The sequence below is a fragment of the Emys orbicularis genome, chromosome 10 (assembly GCF_028017835.1).
Source record: "Emys orbicularis isolate rEmyOrb1 chromosome 10, rEmyOrb1.hap1, whole genome shotgun sequence".
Classification (NCBI taxonomy): domain Eukaryota; kingdom Metazoa; phylum Chordata; order Testudines; family Emydidae; genus Emys; species Emys orbicularis.
In genome coordinates this window covers 90,953,555-90,970,820 of record NC_088692.1, presented here as the reverse complement: position 1 = coordinate 90,970,820, position 17,266 = coordinate 90,953,555, and the positions used below count along the sequence as shown (strand labels likewise).

The following is a 17,266-nucleotide window of genomic DNA, read 5'->3' as shown; positions in this document are numbered from 1 at the left end:
CCAAGGCATTATACGCACCTCAATTTTCCTAGGACTCCTCTACCACTGGGTAAGGCAAACTCTCCAGCTTCCATTCCGCTGACTTTCCCTTTGAAAGATCCAGCTCCCCTCCCTGAGCTACTGCCACCATGTGTAGCTGACACGCCACTACTGGCTCCACTAGATGTACGATGGAGACTCGAGACCTTGGATGAAAGGGAGCTGATGTCACCAAGGTCCCCGGAGGTCAGTGACGAGCCCCCTGTTGTTCGGGAGGGGGAGATGTCTGTCTCACTCTCCTGGCAATCCACTATGGGCTCTTCAGTTTCCTGAAAAGGAGAGGTCAGTCTATGTGAGACAGAAGCTGTATGTCGATGGAGGGTGTCTAGTGGTCAGATAAGAGCTCTGAGAGAAGAGGGGATCATGTTCGTATCACATGAACCTGAATACATCAATCCAGCCCAAGAGTCTGGACAGATCGAAGAGAGGGAACCCTAACTCAGAAGGTGCTGGATGAGCTCCATGTGAGCGAGGAGAGGTAGTTCCCTTGTACAGTAACTGGAATTCTTTGAGATATTTGCTTCCTATGGAAGTTCCACATGAGGGCATACGTGCACCCATACACACTCTTGCCTGGAGATTTTTTCATTAGCAGTACCTGCAGGTCCATGCCTGCACCATATGCCTCTTCATGCTCCAGTACAGGGGCATATAGGGAGGAGCAGACCACACCACTCCACTTCCTTCTCAACCTCAGAGCATGGTAAACTTCCAAAGCAGAAGGAAAAGGAGGATAGGTAGAGGAGCATCTATAGCGACAAAACATCTCAAAGCCTCCAGTTACTGTTCATAGTAAGTAACCTCTTCCTTCTTGGAGTTATTATCCTACGGGCACTCCACATGAGGAGCTTCCTCAGCCACATCTCAATGCAAAGAAGGGTGCTGAGGAGGTAGATTCAGTACATAGGGTAGAACAGCTTCACCAAAGGCTGCATCTGCTCTGGAGGCCTATACTAAGGCAGAACGCTGTGAGAACATGTTCATGGGGGATGAGTGGGCTGCCTTACAAATGTCCTTGATGAATACCTTCCTAAGGAGAGCTATGGAAGTTGATTGAGCCCTTCTGGAAGGAGCAGTGACTTTAGGAAGAAGTGTACACCAGAGGATGCATACCATGCCAGAATTTAGGTAGTCTCTGGGTGGAAATAAGCGTGAACCCTCATCCTCTCAGCAAAGAAGAGGAAGAGCCTGGGGGAAACCCTGGAGGGTGTAGTCCTGTGTCGATAGAAGGTCAGAGCTCTAATTATATCCGAAGTATGGAGACTGGTTTCTTGCCTTAAAGAGTGAGGCTCGGGGTTAGAGACTGGTAGTTGGGATGTCCTGAGGGATATGGAACTCCAATGAAATGAGAATGGGGATGCAAAGTAACTTTGTTTGGGTAGAACACTGTACAGTAGGCTAGGCATGAGGGCACCTCCTTCCCCATCTCTCCTGGCTGAAGTGACTACCACAAGGAAGGAAGTCTTGAAGGACAGGTGGAGGAATGAACAGGTTCCCACGAGTCTGAAAGGAAGACTTAACACACTAAGCATGAAATTGAGGTGCCAGGATGAAGTAGGGTCCCAAATTGAAGGAAACAGGTTAAGGAGGGTTACCTCCTGGCATACCAGGGTACAATCCAGCCTAATGAGTAGCTGGGTCACCCTTGTCCTGTAACCTGGGTGCCCTTTACAATGCTTTGCTGCTGTAGTCTCCAACCTGGACTGCTCACAGCCTCCAGCATGGAAGTCTTACCAGCCTTGGTTATGCTGTAGGGTGACCCCCAGTCCCAGATTTTCTCCCAGAAAAGTATGGCCTGTACTGCCCAGCCCTCTCCTGAACAGTACAAATATGTTAAATCCATTATTCCTTTATGGGAGTAACAGGCACACAACTTATTACACCAAATGTAGTTGCCCAGACAGTTCAACTTGAACACACTAGATTAGATAAAACAATAAAACAAGTTTATTAACTACAAAGAGAGATTTTAAAGGAGTACAAGTAATAAGGCGTAAAAGTAAAAAAAATGTTAAAAATAAAATGCTTACTGGTGCCTAACTTAAAGTATATTAGAGAGACTGAAAACAATGTTGCCTGATCTGTTGATTGTATATTAGTTCTATTGATTATTTAAGAATCAATAATTAGCCACTTTGTGGTTTGGCAGGATTTCATTCCAAGATCAGGCCCAAATTTATTAGAATTACTATTAATCTGGGAAGCCCAATGTCCACAGGACCATATCACACTGAGGAAAAACCTTTCGCGGTTGCAATAGTTTTATTAACAGGTTGTAAAATCAAACACTTCAATCCAGAGATAATATAAGATGAACATCTGAGCATCCATCTACTCACACCATCCCTTGCAGTAACCCATTGTTAGTCATTATCTCCTTCATCACCATCATCAGGTGTCATCCTGGTGTCTCCCAAGGCCCGTAGGCCAGGATATAGCTTTTATAACGGGTTATGCTGATGCCCATGATGCCTAATGCATATTCATTAGAGGTTTCAGATCCATTTCATTATTTGAACTTTCACATCCCACAAAAGTTGGGAGTGCCCTTTTCCCATAAGTTACTAGGCCTTTTACCTCAAGCTTATTAGCATATATGTTAATTAGTTACCATGGCATTCTTACGGTTGGACTTCTGCTTATGTTCCTATCTTAAAATCTCTCAAGCTGTCATCAACAAGTATATCTTATGGTTACCAATCAGCAGTTTAGTCATTACAGCGTTCTATCTTCTGATAAGAACGGCCATACTGGGTCAGACAGAAGGTCCATCTAGCCCAGTATCCTGTCTTTCAAGAGTGGCCAATGCCAGGTGCTTCAGAGGGAATGAACAGAACAGGTAATCATTGAGTTATACATCCCTGTCACCCATTCCCAGCTTCTAATCAAGAGTTACTCTTGGTTAGCTGCTTGTGCTAAGGCTTTTTAGGCCTTGATTAGTTTAGCTAAACTATTGTTTTGCAGGCCTTGAGGTTTGTAGACACATTGCATTACTGTCTTAACTTATACCTATGTCTTACCTAGCAAATACATATACCTATAGGCTACAAGAACATTAAGTAATTGCTTTTGATATTCTAAACTTGCCCCTTTGGGACACATCCGTTCAAACAGTAATAACCACATTCTTAAAAATGCCTTAAAGACAAGAGCATCCTTGGAAGTGTGATAAATGTGTTAGGTACTAAAGGACTGAATTGATTATCATAAGTTAATGTAATAAGAAATATTGGTAATCTCCATTGTTTCTTGGTGTAATTGCTGAGCCTCAACTCTACAGTCTGAGATAATGGCTTGAAAGACTTTATTGTGTGTATAGCACACACCCAGAACAGTGGTTATGTCTACACTTGAGTTCTGAACTGTTGATTGTAAACTAACGTGGTTCTGGGTGAACTAATAAATTGTTTGTTGAAGAATAAGCAAGTGTCCTGATTTAAGACATATTTTTCAAGTTAAAAGTTGACTTGAAAAGAACCTAGCGAGGAGTACGCGGCATCGATGGGGGAGCCTGCCTGCAGCGTCTGGACCCGTGGTAAGTTCGGACTAAGGTACTTCGAATTCAGCTACGTTATTAACGTAGCTGAATTTGCGTACCTTAGTCCAAAGTGGGGGGTTAGTGTGGACCAGGCCCAAGTGTGTACACATATCCCCTTTCAGTCAGATTTTTGGTACCAATGTCCATGGGGTCTGCACTTGCATCCTGTATATCCTCGTGCTCTGATCCGAGGGCATATATGGAGCTCTCTCAATTACAAAATTTGACATAGCAAGGACTCCAAAATAGAGGAAACGGAGAGAAAAATGGAGTGCCCATTGAGACAAAACATCCAGAAGAACAGCAGTTACTCTACAGGTAAGTAGCCACTCCTTCGAGTATTTGTCCCTGTGGGTGCTCCATATTAGGTGGCTCCTGAGCAGTGTCCCAGTAATGGACGTGGGTGCTGAGGAGAGATCTAGTACAGATCGAAGAACAGCTGCACCCAAGGCTGCATCTGTCCTGGAAGCATGCACAATAGCATGGTGCTGAGAAAAAAAAGTGCACAATGACCAGGCATCAGCTTTTCAGATGTCTGCAATGGTCATGTTCTAAAGCAGGGCGACAGATGTGGATTGTGCCTAGTGGAATTGGCAGTCTCACAGAAGACACTCCTACTCCATCAGATTTAGGAATAGATTTGATGGTTATTAGCATATATGTTAATTAATATATTAATTTGGGGGGGAGGCAAGTGACAACTCCCTACCAGGTCGGACAGATCAGTGGTCTCCAAAGTGGGGTGTGCACACCCCAGGGGTGTGTGCAAGAGGATCCTTCAGGGTGCACGGCAGGAGGAGTGCCACCAGAGCTGCGCCGCTTCCCTTCCCCTCCCTCGGCAGTTCGGCCGGGAGTCCGAGCGGCTTTTTTTTTTTTTTTTTTTGTGCTTCGACAGTTTGGCCGGGAGCAGGGGGTGCGTGCTCAAAATTTTTTTACTGATGGGGTGCGCGATCAAAAAAAGTTTGGAGACCACTGGGATAGATTCCGAAGAGGGGTAACTGATCCCAGCCCTCACTATGGCCAGTAGGAGTCAACAGGTGGTAATAGGAGTCTGAGTGACTGAGTCAAGTGCGGTGGTGGCTGGTCCCAGCACTGTGGGGTTCTCCTGGGAAATGGATAAGGGCGGTACAGGAATAGTTCTTCCGATGGGTCTGAATCTCCCGAGGAGGAAAAAGCCGACTAGGGTTCCAGTGTTGGTACTGTCAGTGCTGTTGGAGAGGTGTAAACTCTGTGTGAGTGTGAGAGAGAGAGGATAGGCTCCGTCCTTCAGGGAAGGTCTCTTGCAGGAGATATAAGCTCCCTAGAAACAGAGGGTCCTGATGGAGGGTGGATTCTGGAAGTGACCTCGAGAGATCATCTAGTCCATTCCCCAACACTCATGGCAGGACTAAGTATTATCTAGACCATCCCTGACAGGTATGTGTCTAACCTGCTCTTAAAAATCTCCAATGATGGAGATTCCACAACCTCCCAAGGCAATTTATTCCAGTGCTTAACCACCTTGACAGTTAGGAAGTTTTTCCTAATGTCCAACCTAAATGGCCCTTGCTGCAATATAAGCCCATTGCTTCTTGTCCTATCCTCAGAGAACATAAGAATATAAGAATAGCCCTACTGGGTCAGACCAAAGGGCCATCTAGCCCAATATCCTGTCTTCCAACAGTGGCCAGTGCCAGGTGCCCCAGAGGAAATGAACAGAACAGGTAATCCATCCCGTCGCTCATTGGCCTGCTAAACCCAGGGTTGTGAGTTCAATCCTTGAGGGGGACACTTAGGGATCTGGGGCAAAATCAGTACTTGGTCCTGCTAGTGAAGGCAGGGGGCTGGACTCGATGACCTTTCAAGATCCCTTCCAGTTCTAGGAGACAGGGTTTCAAAAAAACAAACAAACCCACAAACAAACAAACAAACAATTAATGGAGATATCCTGTTATAGACTTGGCCTTCACAACATCCTTTGGCAAGGAGTTCCACAGGTTGATTGTGCATAGTGTGAAAAAATACTTCCTTTTATTTGTTTTAAACCTGCTGCCTATTAATTTCATTTGGTGACCCCTAGTTCTTGTGTTATGAGAAGTAGTAAACACTTCCTTATCTACTTTCTCTACACCAGTCATGATTTTATAGACCTCAATCATATCTCCCCTTAGCCATCTCTTTTCTAAGCTGAAAAGTCCCAGTCTTATTAATCTCTCCTCATACGGAAGCCGTTCCATACCCCCTAATCATTTTTGTTGCCCTTTTCCAATTCCAATATATCTTTTTTTGATATGGGGCGACCACATCTGCACACAGTATTCAAGATGTGGGCATACCATGGATTTATCTAGAGGAAACATATTTTCTGTCCTATTATCTATCCCTTTCTTAATTATTCCCAGCATTCTGTTTGCTTTTTTGACTGCCGCTGCACACTGAGTGGATGTTTTCAGAGAACTATCCACAATGATTCCAAGATCTCTTTCTTGAGTGGTAACAACTAATTTAGACCCCATCATTTTATATGTATAGTTGGAATTATGCTTTCCAATGTGCATTACTTTGCATTTATCAACATTAAATTTAATCTGCCATTTTGTTGACCAGTCACCCAGTTTTGAGAGATCCTGGGTCTTAACTATCTTTAGTAATTTTGTATCATCTGCACATTTTGCCACCTCACTGTTTACCCCCTTTTCCAGATCATTTATGAATGTTGAATAGGACTAGTCCCAGAACAGACCCCTGGGGGACACCACTATTTACCTCTCTCCACTCTGAAAACTGACTATTTATACCTACCTTTTGTTCCCTATCTTTTAACCAGTTACCAATCCATGAGAGGACCTTCCCTCTTATCCGTGGCAGCTTACTTTGCGCAAGAGTCTTTGGTGAGGGACCTTGTCAAAGGCTTTCTGAAAATCTAAATACACTATATCCATTGGATCCCCTTGGTCCACAAACTTGTTGACCCCCTCAAAGAATTCTAGTAGAATGGTGAGGCATGATTTCCCTTTACAAAAACCATGTTGACTTTTCCTCAACAAATTATGTTCATCTATGTGTCTGACAATAGTCTTTATTATAGTTTCAACCAGTTTGCCCGGAACTGAAGTCAGGCTTACAGGCCTGTAGTTGCTGGGATCACCTCTGGAGCCCTTCTTAAAAATTGGCGTCACATTAGCTATCCTCCAGTCATCTGGTACAGAAGCTGATTTAAATGACAGGTTACAGACTACAGTTAGTAGTTCTGCAATTTTACATTTGAATTCCTTCAGAACTCTTGGGTGAATACCATCAGGTCCTGTAACTTATTGCTGTTTAATTTATCATTTTGTTCCCAAACCTCCTCTAATGATACCTCAATTTGGGACAGTTTCTCAGATCTGTCACCTAAAAAGAATGGCTCAGGTTTGGGAATCTCCCTCACATCCTCAGCTGTGAAGATCAATGCAAAGAATTCATTTAGTTTCTCCACAATGGCCTTATCGTCCTGGAGTGCTCCTTTAGCATCTCGATTGTCCAGTAGCCCCACTGGTTGATTATCAGGCTTCCTGCGTCTGATGTACTTTAAAAAAAAAAAAAAAAAAAAAATGCTATTACTTTGAGTCTTTGGCTAACTTTCTCAAATTCTTTTTTGGCCTTCCTAATTGTATTTTTACATTTCATTTGCCAGAATTTATGCTCCTTTCTATTTTCCTCACTAGGATTTAACTTCCACTTTTTAAAGGATGCCTTTTTGCCTCTCACTGCTTCTTTTACTTTGTTGAGCCACCGTGGCTCTTTTTTAGTTCTTACTAAGTTTTTTAATTTGGGGTATACATTTAAGTTGAGCCTCTATTATGGTGTCTTTACAAAGTTTCCATGCAGCTTGCAGAGATTTCACTTTTGGCACTGTACCCTTTAATTTCTGTTTAACTAACCTCCTCATTTTTGTGTAGTTCCCCTTTCTGAAATTAAATGCTACAGTGTTGGGCCACTGTGGTGTTTTTCCTGCCACAGAGATATTACATTTAATTATATTATGGTCGCTATTACCAAGAGGTCCAGCTATATTCACCTCTTGGACCAGATCCTGTGCTCCAATTAGGACTAAATTAAGAATTGCCTCTCCTCTGGTGGGTTCCAGGACCAGCTGCTCCAAGAAGTGGTCATTTAAGGTGTCAAGAAACTTTATCCCTGCATCCCGTCCTGAGAGGACATGTACACAGTCAATATGGGGATAAATTAAATCCCCCATTATTATTATTACTGAGTTTTTTATTGTAATAGCCTCTCTAATCTCTGAGCATTTCACAGTACTTTGCATTTGTCCTTATTGAATTTCATATTTACTTCAGACCATTTCTCCAGTTTGTCCAGATAATTTTGAATTTTAATCCTATCCTCCAAAGCAATTACAACCCCTCCCTGCTTGGTATCACCCACACACTTCATAAGCGTACTCTCTATGCCATCACCTAAATAACTGATGAAGATATTGAACTCAGACCTGATCCTTGTGGGACTCCACTCGATATGCCCTTCCAGCTTGACTGCAAACCACTGATAACTACTCTCTGGGAATGGTTTTCCAACCAGTTATGCACCCATCATGCAGACAGTTAGTGCACGGTACACTGGATCACTGCAGATTTCACACCCCAGCTTACCATGCATTAACTCACCATTTAGACATGTCCTAATTTTCAGTCAGTCACTTTCCAAACCACCGTTCTTCAGACAGGCCGAAGGTTCCTCATTCTCAGCAACAGCAGAGTCCCAGGGATGGTTGCAATTTAAATCTAACCTGCCAGTTGTCTGAATACCAAAAAGGCACACTATTTCTTAATGCAGGTGTATGTTCACACAGCAGTAGTAGTAATTAATCTCTCATTTATATAGGATCATATATCTGTATAAGGGCTCAACTTATTTTGTAAGATATAAGAACATGGATCTCAGCCTGAAAGCATAAGATGTTTTAATGCCCCAAGCTACGTTCCCTCTAAGGTGCGCGCCTACGCAGGAGGCCACCAAGGGCCGCACAGGTGTGCACCCTGCACTCAGGGGTATAGGGGAACGTAGGGGGTGGTGATGGGGGAGCTTGGGGCGTGCAGGGCTGCAGTCCCAGAGCTGCTGCAGCCAGGGAGAGAGACGCTCTCCCCCAGCTCAGGTGCTGCTGCGGGAAGAAAGGGCTGGAGGGAGTCCTCTCTCCCTGCCGCAGCCCTGGGCAGCCTGCACCCCAACCCCACATCCCCGGCCCTACCACAGAGCCTGCACCCCAACCCTCTGCCCCAGTCCGGAGCCCCTTCCCACACCCTGAACCCTTCATCCCCAGCCCCACCCCACAGCCCGCACCCCCCATGCCCAAGCCCTGAGCCCCCTCCCACACTCCAAACTCCTTGGCCCCATCCCTGCCACACATCACCTCCATATTGGTGCACATAACAAAATTCATTCTGCACATGGGTGGGAAAAATTAGAGAGAACATTGAAGGGAATGTTTTTGAGACTCTTCTGATAAGCAAAGCGATCAAGGCGGTTTCTACTGATTCCTTGGTCTCCCAGAAGGAGAGTTAGCTCAAAAATGAATATAATGCAGCACTAAGTTACACAGTTTTGTTAAATCACTAAAGATTGTTGTTCCCTGTTGGAATTTTTACCCCTCTGAAACTCTCAATGTTATGAAGGCCAAAACTACAACTGGGTTCAAAAAATAATTACGTATGTTCCTGGAGGATAGGACCAGGAATGGCTATTAGCCAAGATGATCAGGGATGTAACCCCATGCTCTGGGTGTCCCTAGTCTGACTGCAAGAAGCTGGGATTAGATGACAGGGGATGGATTACTCGATAATTGCCCTGTTCTGTTCATTCCCTCTGGGGCAACTAGTATTGGTGACTGTTGGAAGACAGAATACTAGGCTAGATGGATCATTGGTCTGACCCAGTACGGCTGTTCTTAAACCATCTTTTTCTGCAGAAGGCAAGTGAGGCACCTTCCATCACCTCACACCTGTCCATTACCGGCCTAGTCAAAGGAAGGAGAGAAATAGCAGATATTACTTCAGCTAGTGTAATATGGTCACCACACAAGAAACGTGGCATCAACATAAGGAAGCAGCTTTTCATTTAAACACGGTGTGATTCTTAATGAAAGATATTCAATCTGATAGGGGTGAGCAAAGATCAGTGCCAGAGCATGGGAGCTTGTTAAGTTAACTCTGCTGTTTCCTGTGGCCACACAAATATCAGCAGCCAAGGTCCCTGCTCATTTGGATTTAATCTGTCCTCCTGCAAACAGATCACTACTTTCACCCCTGAAATTGGATTTACCTCAATCACCTTCCGCTCTACCTCAGCGCCATCTACATAGTAAACATCTGTGATGATACGTGTGACAACTGTGCGCACTTCACGGATGGTTCGCATGTGGCGATGCTGGACGCGGCCTCGGGGTGGCTGGGGCAGGTTAAACTCCTCCTCTCCCTGCAACGACAAAATGAACTAATAAATATGAAAGCAAGCCACCCCACTGCACAAACATTTTTGTTGTGCAATTCTGTGAACACCATGTTACCAGGAGACAACATTCAACAAGTTGTTTTAACACCAGACTCTGATCAAATGGAGAATTTCTGCCACGATTCCACACGCAGGTTTCTCCACAACATTCTTGATTCTGGGCTGCCTCAGGATTGTTGTGCAGAAGCCTTCATAAGTTGTTCAAGGTAACAGAAGCCCAATTCAGCCTGTTACATAATACTCGCAGCTGGAAGCCCGTGCTGTTGCACAAGTAAGGCAGTTGGGTCAAGTAATCCACTATCCATGCAGTGTCCCTCATATAACCAATACAACTGTTGCATGCAAATTAGCTGTAAAGGTAATGATTGGTTGAGTTACATCTGATATCATGATAGTCTAGGACAGTGGTCTCCAAAGTGGGGGTGCGCAAGAGGATCTTTCGGGGTGTGCGGCAGGAATAGCGCCACCAGAGCAGCGCCGCTTCCCCCCCCCCCCCTTCGACAGTTCGGCCGGGAGCAGGGGGTGCGTGCTCAAAAATTTTTTACTGATGGGGTGCGCGATCAAAAAAGTTTGGAGACCACTGGTCTAGGACATCGGTTCTCAAACTTTAACAACCTGAGGACCCCCACTTTTATTTTAAAATTTTCATGGACGCCCAAGCCTACTGATGTTTATTTACATTTGAAGAAAAAAATTCCATGTTCATGAAAAGCTCTATTAATTTTTTATTTATAAACTATTGTACCACTAACATTATTATTTATTAGACAGATGCACATAAATGTGTCTGGGTAAGGAACTATTCTTTATTTTTATCATCATTAAATCTAAACAGCTAGAAAACTTCATAAAAAACCCACACAAACTAACAAAACATTAATGTGAAGGATGTTGTTCTTTGCCAAAACAAGATCACAAATGTTTGGCTCATTGGTGGAAAGTTGTATTCTTAGATCTGGTTCTACAGTCAGTCGATTTCTGTAGTTTGATTTCACATATAAAAGTGCAAAGAATGCCCATTCACATAAATATGTTGTGGGAAACGACATTAAATACTTCAGTGCTTTGGTTGACAGTTTGGCATAATCAGGTCTCAGACATAACCAAAAGTCCGTCAGACTGTACGGATTCAAAAATCAAATTTCAAAGAGGTGTCACATGAAAGATCCACAAGGCTATTTTCTTCAGGTGGTGTTAACATCTAACATTGAATGGATCCCTGATCCAACTGTTACCGGAATCGGGAAGAGGAAAATAATCCCTGAAGTTGTTCTTCAAAGCCTGCAAATGTTCAATGAGAACGTTTTGTATTTCATCAGAGATTTTCTTCTGACATTTCAAGAAAATCGTTCAGCATTGGAAATGATTCATACACACAGTTCTGAAGACAATTTGACCATAAAGTCCAATTTTTTAATCAGCACTTCTGCTTTGTCTTCAACTTTAAATATAGGTTACAGCTACCCCTGGTAGGCTCAAATTTAGTCCATTCAAATAGGTGAAAATATCGGCCAAGTACGCTACCATAGCTAACCACGAAAAAAATCATTGAAATGCTCGCTCAGTTGAAATGTCTCTATGAAAAAATATTCATATTTCATCACGCAACTCAAACAAACGGTTGAGTACTTTCCCACGAGACAACCAACGCACTTCTGAATGTAAAAGAAGCTGTTTATGATCACTACCCATGTCATCGCAAAGGGCATTAAAGATGCAGGAATTTAGTGGATGAGCTTTAATAAAGTTGACCACTTTCACCACCGCATCCAGCGTTGTCTTCAGTTTTCCTGCCATTTTTCTGACAGCTAATGATTCTCGGGGTATACAGTAATGATTCCACGCAACTATAGGTATGAGATCCTTAACACGTGCAACGAGTCCACTGTACTTTCCTGACATTGCACGAGCCTCATCAGTACGGATTCCTACCCATTTTGAACACCTGATTTCATTTGTTATTATGAAATCATCCAGACTATTAAACACAGCTTCAGAGGTAGTATGTGTTGGTAATGCATGGCAAAATAGGAAATCTGTGTTAATTTTACTGTCAAATTTGTATCAAATGAATGCCAGCAAATTAGCATTGCCAGAAACATCTGTACTTTCATCCAGTTGCAGTGAATAGTATTGACTTTTGCGTACTCTTGTAATTAACTGCTCTTTAATATTCAGACATATCTTCTATTCTACAGGTGACAGTGTTGTTGGATAGTGAGATCAAATTTAAATCTTTTGCAGCTTGATCCCCAGCATTGCACTGGTCATTGCTTTTGCAGCAGACAGAATTAGTTCCTGTGCAATAGTGTGAGGTTTCCCTGCCTTTGCTATTAGTAGGGATACTTAAAAAGGCTGTGTTTGCTTCTTATCATCATCCATTTCTGGCTTGCACATAGTTTTTGCTGCTTGTTTTGGAAAAATTCGAAAGATTGGTTCATGTGTTGCTTATATTTAGTTTCTAGATGCTGGCGAAATTTGGCTGGTTTCATGCATTCGTTTGATAATAATTCATAGCAGAGAACACATTGTGCTTTCTGCCAGTCTTCAGAATCTGCACTTGTAAATCCAAAAATAAGTAATCATCACAGTACTTACGTATTTTGCATTTTAGTTCACGTTTGAATAGTTTCACTCTAGCATGATGCACCTTCACCTGAGTCACCATTATTTTTACATTTTAACCAGCGAACCATAATTATTGGCACGTATAATAATGCCAAAAAGTGTATAAAAACAGAACACACATGTATAATATGACACCATAAAGCAAGGGTAAGAACATGAGCTTCAACGCCCAGGTGCTGGCTTCTAATTTTCCCCGGGAGCGCTCAACCCCAACTCAGCCCCAGGCCCTGCCCCCACTCCACCCCATCCCCCAGGGCCCCACCCCCACCCCACCTCTTTCTGCCTCTTCCCCCGAGCGTTCCCCATCCCCGCTCCTCTCCCTCCCTCCCAGCACCTCCTGGTGGCCCTGAACATGACTCGCAGACCCCCTGGCGTACCCTCGCAGACCCCAGTTCGAGAAACACTGGTCTAGGACACTTGGCAAGTCATAGATACATGCCTTACTTTAGCTGAAAGCCTGTGGTGTCACACTGGTGTAATCTGTAAAATCAAAATGGCTGAAAACTTAAAAACGGAACGGTCACAAAGTGAATCCCAGTGCTGATTGAACCTAGTGACATTCTGAACAAAAAGAACTCTCAGCCATGCTCCTAGCGGTTTCCTTTGTTTCACACTGAATCAGACATTCTACAGTTCAGAGTGACCCACAGAAGGACAACTCTGAAATCTTATTATATAGTGTAAGTCAGCAAAGTTGAAGACAAATATTGGTATTAACTAGCCTGCTTAAATTAAAAGAACTGAGGTAAGGGGTCTTCGAGCACCCTGGTAAAGTCACAAGTTGGCACGGCACAGGCTGAAAGATTCTAGAAACGGGAAGAAGTTAAAATCACCAATATGTTTATTGGTTAAAGTTGGGAACGAAGTTGCCTTCCGTTTCTGGACATTGTTTATTGGGGGTGTGGGTGGGGGGAAATCACTGAAGGGCACAGCAGTTTGCGGGGACTGGAAGAAGCGAGCTTCATCATCATCACTGCTGCTGCCCACACCACTTGCTGGTAGAGTTGGATTAATTGATTTTTCAGTAAAATCAGAACAAATTCAGCTTCAGAAAAGAAAGTGAGCATCTTCCCTCCCCTCCACCTTTATCCCTGTGGCTAGGGCACTTGCCTGGGATGTGGGAGACCCAGGTCTGAATCCCCATTCTGGAGCAGGGACTTGAACTCAGATCTTCCCCCTCCCAGGTGAGCATCCTAATAGCCAAGCTGTCGCCTATTCGGAAATGGGTTGCTCTCAATTGCTCCTGTTGAAACTTTTCCACTTTGTATAAATACTTAAATATTCATGGGACCAAAGAGATAGAGAATGACGGGTGATTAAGGCACTCACCTGGGAGGTAGGAGATGTGGGTTCAACTCTTCTTTGCCTGATTCAAAGGAGGGATCTGACCTCATCTCCTACCTCCAAGGTGAGAGCCTTAAATCATCGGATCCTGAAAGATGTCCTGACCACACTAAGTCAGAAAGGGGAAAACCTACATGACACTAACAGCTTCAGCTACCTTCTTAATAAGACATCTAGGATGCAAGTCAGAGTTTCCTGCTGTGTCCCACTCAGTCACGTCATCTCCCCATTCCACCTCATTTCTCTTCTCTCTCTCTTTCTGTCTTACACGGTCAAGACAAATCTACTCTTGCAACACTGCTGCAAGCTGCATGACCAGAAAGGCAAGCTAAAAAGCAATGCTTTAAACAGCTTGATGCTGGTAAAAGTTTGCCTGGTCTTGGAAAGGTGGATACAACTGTGTGACAAGTCTATACTTTCCCAGCAGTTTGACTGTGACAGCAGAAGAAAGCATCAGATAGAAGTGCTCTCTTTGCTAATCTTTCCCTTTTGTGTGAGTTTGTCTTGTTTCATTTTACAAAGAAATAGGATCAGACTTCAACAGCAACAAGAGCTCAAGACCATCCAAATGAACTTTTTCTTTTCCTCCAAACAGTCAATTGTTAAAATGAAAGCCTTACATAATTCTTTGTTTCAATAGCTTTAGCTGTTTTCCTTCTTCTGTGTGTTTAATAAAAAGGTTTTTAATGGCAATTGTTATAATGAGAGGAAACCAATGATAACTTGATAAAAAATCCCAAACCACAAAACTGTTTAATGTTAAAGTAAGATTTAACATCTTAACACTTGTTGGATATGAGATGCCCTCTTATCAAAATATTACCAACCAGTGCTCTGAAAACAGAGCAGAATATGTAAAAAGCCTTAGGAAACAGGAGCTCTCTTCCCATAGTGTTTCCAGTCCAATACACCCCTTGCCCCTTGGACAGGAAGCTAGGTGATTAAACGGGAACATCCAGATCATATTCAGCTTCTCCTTGAAGTAGTCCAATGGCAAGGGTGCCACAGAACTGGAGTAAATGGAAGGAGCTAAAGCTGGATGTGATGGAACCTAAGAAAATACCCAATTGGGTCAATTCACTCTGCATAAGTTTATCAAGGAATCTTCTTGCCTAATAGTCATATCCAGGGCCCTGTGTCTCCTTCTGATTTGGAGTTTGCCAGAGAATCCACCAATTGCTTTCACTTAAAACCACCACATATTTTCTAGCGCTTATGGTTGTGAAGAAACCTTCAGAATGTGATCCCAATGCAGTGGTCTTCTCAAGTCTGCACACTTCTTTACAAGAGTCCTGAGGCTTTGGTCAGTCCATTCCACTCCTCTCACTGGGTTCATCTCAGGAGGAAAATTTAATAGAACAACATTTTAAAGCTATTTCTTTCCAGGAACACTCCAGGAACATGCTTATCCATGGCCATTGGATGAAGTCACAGTGATAAGGGCTGGTTGCATGCAGAAGACTAAGAGTTCAAACCCCTTCCCTCAAGAAGTTACTTCCAGCCCTGCCCAGCAGAGAGAGGGAAAGAGGAAATGTATTACCTTACCTGTATCCTGGGTACAAAAAAGCAATAGTCACCTGCCATACACCTCCCCAGGTGACAGATGCCCAACATTCCACTACACAGCTCTCCCCACCCACTGAGACTACTTCTCCACTGCAATTTTGGTACATTCAAAATTTAGGGCTAAGGATGCAAAGTAAAACCACCATAAGGACACTGTACTGACTGGAGTATTATTTTCATATCTAATGCAGTAAAGACTTCAATTTCAGAACCTAGGGGCTGAAACTACATAAAAGCGACCCGAGCTCTTGCTCATTCTCACCTGGCTGTGCAGAGACTCAGTGTCATCTCCAGGGGCATTTGCAAGCTTCTCTCCACTCTCCTCAGTTTGGACCTTGGCATCTTGTTGGCCAGGTCTTTGCCCAGCCATGCTCGTTCCCACTTCTACCTGACTGCTCACTCCTGTCATGGTCTGTGTTGCTGCTGACACAGCTGCTGGGGCCAAAACAGAACCTTCTGTAGTTTGGACCTCTTTGTTACTGGTGCCAGCCCACAACTGCTGGCCTTTATCCCTCTCATGGGTTGCCAGAGCCTTACTCAGCTTCTCCTGTGTGTTCTTCCCTTCCTTTTCCAGTTCCCTTTCAATATCAACTTCCATAGCCTCTCCCTCTTTTGCATGGGATGGCTGATGTTTGGAGTCCTGCTCTGCAGGCTGAGAAACTTTAATTTCCCCACAAGGGATGTGCTTCTGACGCTGTTGCCAAGCTTCAGGATTGTCATGCAGCTCCTCCTCCTCCTGTGTGCTTGGGAAACTGAACAGGTTCCCCCTGCAAACCAATCACATGCAGATCAATATTAAGAGGATGTTCAAAGCAATAGGTGCCCAAGCACCCACCACATGCAAGCAGGACTCCCCGTGCTTTTTATAGGATGTTCATTTAATAATCTGTTGGGAGTGCATAAGAATCACTTAGTTTTATGCACTGGGAACAGATTAACTGGTGACTCTACTACAACCTTCCTGTAGCTAAACACAGCAGTGTTCCTATAAGTGCCAATGTTCCTTTGAAATGTCATCACCTCCAAAGTGACCCAACCAGTGGTAAAGATGACACTTAGCACAAACTAAAGCATTAACTAAAGTGTGTTTTGCTCCAGGTATCCGATACCAATTAGACACAGCCCTACTGGTAGTTATCCCATCTTCAGGAACCATCACACTTTACTGTACCATTCCTTTGGTGTTACGGTGGCTAATGACAATGAAAAATGTAACTGGGAGATGGTGTAGAGGAGCAAACACTAATGTTTTCTAAAGTTTTGACTAGACTTTATCTACCTTTTGCTGACTGGCCATTTGCTCCAACCTACTCCCACACTGATTCTCAGTCTCTTCACCTCAGCCCCACTCTACACATACCCCTCATGCATTCCTTCTCTCCCTCTTTTCTCCTGCTCTAACCCTGTCACCTCATTCCCTTTCCTTGTATTTCCATTTGGCTATACCCCCACCAAAAGAGGAGGGAGGGAAGAGATAGTGCAACAAGCATGGCATTTGCTAGTATCTCTTATCCATTTCCCCTACCTTTTGTCTGTCTTGTCTAGATAGACAATCTTCTCAGGGCAGGGACTACCTCCTGCTCTGTGTTTGTATAGCGTCTAGTACTATGGGGCCTCAATCCTGGTAAGTCCATAGGCACTACCATAACAAACATGATTAATAAT

General features: G+C 43.7%; 1 protein-coding gene across 1 annotated transcript in view; it reads right to left on the bottom strand.

The window, feature by feature from the left end:
* TP53BP1 (tumor protein p53 binding protein 1) overlaps window positions 1-17,266 on the bottom strand; it is a 63,247-nt gene that overhangs the window by 9,922 nt on the left and 36,059 nt on the right. Inside the window, exons 16-18 of the mRNA XM_065412843.1 lie at window positions 15,864-16,368; window positions 9,875-10,027; window positions 19-308 (exon numbers count right to left, since the gene is read on the bottom strand). Coding sequence (XP_065268915.1) covers window positions 19-308; window positions 9,875-10,027; window positions 15,864-16,368 — 948 coding nt within the window. The remainder of the gene's footprint in view (window positions 1-18; window positions 309-9,874; window positions 10,028-15,863; window positions 16,369-17,266) is intronic.